Genomic DNA, 6675 nt, shown 5'->3' with positions numbered 1-6675 from the left:
CCTGGCTTGGTAGCCCAGGGGAATTTAGGTCCTTCTAGGTTTTATAGGTGTTCTTTGGTGATGTGAGACCTTTACTAGTTAATATCAAACTGTCTCTGGTCTGTGGGTATTTTGTTTTTCCTTCCAGTTCTGTGTTGGATTATTTGCTGTTGCCACCACTTAAACTCTGCACTGGAACTAATTTGTTGTCCTTTGCTTACTTCTAAAATGGGGAAACTTCCTGTGGGGACCAGCACTTGAGCTCTGTGGTTGAGCTAAATTGTTGCTTTGCTGCTGATTCCCTGGGGAAGGCTTTTTGTGCAGCTCAGGTTTTAATGGTTGACTTTATGGGTACTTCTGGCTCCCATGCGATCCAGTACACCTGGGTTGTGTAGGAACTCTGGTCTGGGCCTGAGTCTTTTCAGCAAACTGCACCCCCTGCAGTTCTGTATTCCTGACCAGTCTCCACTGAGTGGTCCTGTGCTGATTATTCTGGGACAGATCAGCTGTCCTTGCTGTGCCCCAGTGTTCCCCCAGTGGGCCCATCTTCCTCACTGCCGGCACTCCAAACACTTCCCATGGGGCAGGCTGAGCGCCAGTCCCTTGCGATGACTCACTGGCCTCTGAGTGGCTCCTTTTTTTCAGTTGTTGTGGCTCTTTGCTGCTTTGTGGGTCCACAGGAACCCTGTTAGTGGTCTTGCTGGCCTGTGGGTCACCAAGGCCCTCTTCTCCCTTACCGCCTCCAAACAACTTCATCCAAAGGGCACAGCTGTGGTTTTTGCCAGCTCCTGCTCCGTGCACTCAGCAGCTCCAGTCTTGAAGCAGGTGGGGCTCAAAACGGTCTGAGTGGTTCTTTCTTTCTCTCATCATGGCTTCTCTCACCCTCATGCACTCCATAGGTCTCTCCTCTTATTCCCCTGATCTCTAGCAGCCCCAGCTTGGCTGTCATTGCTTTTTAATAGTTGTAAATTAGTTGATTTGTGGGAGAGAGTGAGGCTGGTGACTGTCTATTCTGCCATGTTGACCAGAAGCTATTCTGTTAAATTTAAAGAGCCAAAGATTCCTGAACTCTTTACAAATAAAGGTGTACAGTCGTGTTTTATTGCCTTTCCAAGTGTGGACAAAGGATGTATCAACAATCCTCTTGTCTCAGCAAAGAAGACTTAATTTTAAGTTTATAAAAACAGACTTTCAATATAAACATGAATAGCAAGGCAAAAGGTACTAATTAATATAACCAATTAGAATTAGACTTTTTAGAAGTTCCTTTTACAGAATATAGCAACAACTTTGAAGCCAGTTCTCTTAATAAGCTCTATTGTCAAAATTAATACTTTTTTGATGCAGAATACTCATTTCCTTTCTGAAAATGCAGGGACAGAGGCAATATTTTATCACTTCTTCTTAGACTGGGATCTTCCTGTCAGATAGACACTGTCAGAATATACAGGTGTTTCTTCGCCCTGGAAGCCAGACAGAGCATGAGATTGTTGGAAATGGCTGGCTCAGCTGCCCTTAGGTTGATCCCAAACACGATGTTTCTTTCCAGGCCTGAGAATCGACGGACGCTGTCCAACACAATTTTATTGGCCAGAATATCTGATGCATCCTCAATCTGTACTAACAGATCAGATTCCTCATTGAGCTGAGACATTTTTCTCTTCCTCATCGCCGTCAGAAACTTATCTTTATATTTTTCTACTTCAGGTTGTTTGCTGAAAAGCACAGCAATATCCTTGGGAGAATAACCATTTCTCATGAAAAACTGGCACTCCTCTGCTACATAGCTCACCACCCCCTCCAGGTCCAAGTCTTCAATAATCTCTAAGTTGCCTGGAACATCCTGAACCCATTTAGGCTCGTGGAACATCTCCAGGAACTCAAGGGGGATGTTAGGTGGAGGGTTTTCTCTGATCTCCGTCATTACCTTGTTCAGGTACTTAGCTATTGGATAAGCATTGCGGACCACTCTGGTGAGCTTTTCTCTTGGATACTGAGCTGAGAGGGGGGGCAGGCCACTGCGACTCAAGTGAGTGGTCTGAAAGTAGTCCAGAAAGATCCAGAGAATTCCTGGCCGATCCTTTTCTCTCTGAGTGATGTTTTTTGCTTGTGCATACCAGTTCCCATCTTCAGTGCGGAAATTCTGAGCTTCATCAATGACAATATGTTGAATATTTTCAAAGTCATTTTTCCTATTCATGAAAGTTTTCCGGGTCACTGCTTGGCAGATCTTTCTACTTCTGTAAAAATAAAAATGACACGGTCAGGTTTCTGTAACTAAATAAAAGGAAGAAATTATTCTATCATGCTCCCTTGAACACTGTACTGTTGTAAAGATCATCTTTACCACCTAATCCTCAAGGAATGAGGAGACGTAGCAGAGAAACTTAAACCCAGATTAAATTACACTTACATACATAAGATCCAACTGCTTACCTAATAAAGTTCCTTAGAGGCTTATTTTCACAAATGTAGAGAATTTTACTTGCATCACAGTGACACTTATTACTGATCTTCTCTATGATCTTCACAGCCATGATCGTCTTCCCTGAACCAGGTAAGCCATGGACAAACAATTCTTTGCTCTTCTGGAGGTTTGTTGAGAATATCTTATACTGTTGGGCTGTGAGCAGATTTAAAACCTCACAGCCGAGCTGGTCACTCAAGAAAGATCTGAAGCCAAGCAAGACAATTACAAGGGACTGCAGCAAGGCTTCCATTTGCTGGGTGTCTGCAAGGCTATAGGACCCTGGGTAACCTATCATAGAACCTGAACCCTCCAAGGACTCTGCATTGCTCTCAGGACTCAGACAGAGGACCTTCGTCCTAACACACACTTTCCCAGTGTAGCCCCCTGTATTCACCAGCTTCTGCTTCAAAGTGAAGGCAGTGTGGGTGCAGTAGTCCTGCCCCGCTGCATCCTGCTTCCTAAGAATGGTGTAGAGAAGGGGGGTGCTGTTCTGTGCTATCAGTAGAGCATCACAGATGACTCCAGTGTAGCCCCCTGTATTCACCAGCTTCTGCTTCAAAGTGAAGGCAGTGTGGGTGCAGTAGTCCTGCCCCGCTGCATCCTGCTTCCTGAGAATGGTGTAGAGAAGGGGGGTGCTGTTCTGTGCTATCAGTAGAGCATCACAGATGACTCCCTGCTTCTCTTGCAAGTTCAGGTCCACAGCCCAGCTTCTAGACAGAATCAGAATTCCCTGGGAGAAAGGACGCATTTGTTTATTTATTAACTCCTTCAGTCCTTCATGCTGTGAGGACAGCTCTGTCCAGAGGGATTCGGGAGTATATTGCAAATGTCCTGGCTGCACTAGATGTGGGAAAAAAAATAGAAAAAAATATTTTAATATGTTTGTATTATTTTGTATGAATCCCACATCACATTTAAAAAGGAGAGTAAAGCCCCCCAAATAATTATACAATTTAACAAAAATTCCTTTTGTTGTACCTCTCTTTAACCCATATCCTACAAATCTGGTTAATTGAATAATGTTTCCCTTCTGTGTAACTCATGGACAACAGAGTGTCTCAGCTAAAATGGAACTTACTGAGCCTGAAAAGGTGAAAATCGTGTATTCAATTACTCTTAGATCTCAGATTCTGATCGTGGATTTAAAAGATAAGCTAAAAACTACAAAGATTTTGGGTAAGTAAAGAAATAATTTGATCAAAAACAGACCTAAGGCAGGCCAAATATATTAATTACCACCTGGCCCTTGATGAATGTTTAGACACACATAGAACATTTGTATATCGTATTCTACTGTCAGAGCTCACATTTAATATGTTCAATGTGTAAGGTTAAACAACCACTTACCTTCTCTAGAAATGTAGATCCCTTTTCTAAGTAGGAACTCTTAGACAAAACCTAGCTAAAAAATGTCTGGTCGGGGGGAGAGGGGTTACCTAATGTTGTCTATGGCCTTCAGTTATTATTTTGTTACCCCTGGGACACTGCTGACTCATCCCCTTTAGCCTTTTCCAAGAGAAATTACTCATGGTTTCCCTGTGTTTTTATATTCTACCAGGTGAATATTGTAATTCTTTTTACAAATATAATTCCTCCATCCCCGAAAAACCAACCAGAAACAGTCAACTATTCTTTTGCACCTCTTGATCTAATGCTTTGCCTACAGTTGTTATAGATCAGTGGTTTCCAAATGCAGCAGAACATCAGAATAATTTGGGAAGCTTGCTCAAATGCACATGCCCAGGCCTCATCCCTGGAAATGACATATTTAAAAGTTCTTGGTGGGGGCCTGGACATCTGCATGTTTAACTATCTCCTATGGTATTTCTGGTAATCAGCCATTTTTGGCAACCTCTAAGCTAGATGATTTCTAAGAGCTCCTGAGACTCATCCCCAAGAGACTTGTGGCATTGTCACTTTATACACCTGGATGTGCAAGTAGGGCACAATCTTTCATGGATTTGTTTTTAACCACATGTATTAAATTATCTCCCTTTCTCCCAATAAACTGGCAGTTGGTACCTGGAAATAGATGTTGTTGAAGATCTGCTTTATGTTCCAGACCTTTCTTAGAATACACTGGTTTGCAAAGCGGAGGGCTACAGGATAGACTTAGCTGAGATTCAAAAGCCTCGGTCAACTCTGAAAGAATCTCTGAAAGGAAAGAACATCTTATCCTATATGATTTCATCCATCACCACTGGAATAGGCTGTACAAGATGCTGTCTAAATTTCATTTAACATGGTACAATTCAAGCCACAAAGGCAGACACTTCACCCTTTCCTGACTCTATGTCAAGGTTCCCAACGGCCCACCATTAAAGCGCTCTTCCTTTGAATCTTGAGTGGTGTTTCCCCATTCAATACAATGCTCCCTCTTCTATGTTTGGATAGCTCTTTGCATAAATTGTAGTGTTATTCAAAGCACTCTTTTTTAAAATTCTAATCATCATGTGTTTTATATCCCTGCACACACACCTCCACACTAGCCCCAGCCAAAACAAATCTCACCCACCTCTGGCTCTTGTCTCCCACAGTTGATCTCATGCTAAACTGAAGTACAAGGTAATTGTTATTATGAGGCTCCAGCAAATTCTAGTTAGAGGATTTTAAATAACATATAGTTTAAAAAGGAATCCATTTCCCAAATTTTTCCTTTATTGCCTCTTTTGTGGTTAATCACCATTCACAAAATACATAATTTTGGCTTTCCCTCACCCAATAAAACCTTCCCATGTATGAAAAGCTCAGAGATTTAGAGAAAGCAAATTTCAGTGGGTATGAAGAGCTCAAAGTTACAGAGAATGAAGAAGGACATGGAGGTGCTAAAGACGTAGAAAGGACAGGAAGGAAGGAGCTTCATCCTTCTTACCTGGATCTGTGTCTGTCATCATGCCTACCCATTCCTTAGGTGTCAGGCTGCAGACGTGCTTGCCCTTCACTATCCAAGAACTAGGGTCTTTTGAGAACACTGCACAGCAGAATGGCTCCACTTAATCACACAGAGATAACCATACAACTTTTCCATGTGAAACACATCTATGATTTTGGTCTTGTAGCCCACTTGTGATTTTGAAGAGCATAAGTGGACAATGGGCAACTTGGAAATTGCTCCTGCTACTACACTTTCCAGAGAGGCCTGGCCAATATTTTCTTTTGCACATCCCAGGACTTTCTTACTCTTATCATCCACTCCAATAAAAAGATAGCCTCCTCCAGTGTTTGCAAATGCAGAGATGTAGTCTGGAATTGTGTTTTTTACATACTCTTGGATGTGTTTTGTAGAGAACTGTTTAAACTCTATGGACTGAGACTCAGGAAAAGGCAGGATTTCACCATATTCAATCCTGTTGATTTGGAAAACTTGGTCAGCAGGATTTGATTGAGAGAAGACGTTCTGATTTATAACTTTGGGAATTTTAGTAGGTGGAGATCCTTCATTAATCAGACTATATTTTGCGTTCATTGGCTTGGTCTTCAGGAAGTCAAATGCCTCTCTTGAACTCATGGGAAACACAGAGGTTCCAGATCTACGGTAAAGTGAAGAACTCAGGCTGCAAATGCGGGGCTTGACAGAGTTGAGTTCAGGGGAAAGGTCACAGCTCCAAGACTTAACAAAAATGTAAAAATTCCTTCCTTGTTGGTTGCTTTCAAAGAAAGCCTGCAAATCTGAAGACTGAATAAGCTCTCTTAAAGACTGTTCTAAATCAAGTCCCATCTCCACGGGATGCTCATCCTTGTTTGCCATTTCCATCTGAATCACTCCTCCTCCAGAGTTTAATAAAGCACATGCAGCCTGTGTAAGTCTTGCCTTCTCTTGGTCTCTCTGAATTTTCTGCAACTTTTTTCTGTTTTCTTCTCCAAGAGTCACTTTTCCTATATTGATGACCAAGTCTGGGTAAGATGGTTCCACCGCCAGGGAGCAGTGATTTTTCTGCATGTTGATCCTACAGCTGAAATGACAGGAATATTTGTTTCATTTTGATTAAGGAATTAATTGCTCCATGCACACAATTTATTTATTAGAAAATATTTAGGGCCGGCCCAGTGGCGCACTGCTACAGTGCGCCGCTTGGGAGCGCAGCAGCACTCCTGCCGAGGGTTCAGATCCCACATACAGACCGGTTCCCGCTCACTGGCTGAGCGAGGTGCGGGTGCAGCACCGAGGGTTGTGATCCCGTTGCCGGTCCCGGTCCGGTACGGGCGCGACACTGAGGGTTGCGATC

General features: G+C 42.8%; 1 protein-coding gene across 1 annotated transcript; it reads right to left on the bottom strand.

Moving 5' to 3' along the window:
- Window positions 1-1402: 1402 nt before the first annotated feature.
- Window positions 1403-6389, bottom strand: LOC103590403 (schlafen family member 13-like). Its single transcript, XM_008572622.1, is given in 6 exon segments — window positions 1403-2219; window positions 2416-2846; window positions 2994-3289; window positions 4472-4603; window positions 5322-5441; window positions 5444-6389. Coding segments are annotated over 6 exon segments (2742 nt in total).
- Window positions 6390-6675: the final 286 nt, after the last annotated feature.

The sequence above is a fragment of the Galeopterus variegatus genome, unplaced genomic scaffold (assembly GCF_000696425.1).
Source record: "Galeopterus variegatus unplaced genomic scaffold, G_variegatus-3.0.2 Scaffold812, whole genome shotgun sequence".
NCBI classification, from domain to species: domain Eukaryota; kingdom Metazoa; phylum Chordata; class Mammalia; order Dermoptera; family Cynocephalidae; genus Galeopterus; species Galeopterus variegatus.
This window is presented reverse-complemented; position numbering and strand designations above follow the sequence as displayed.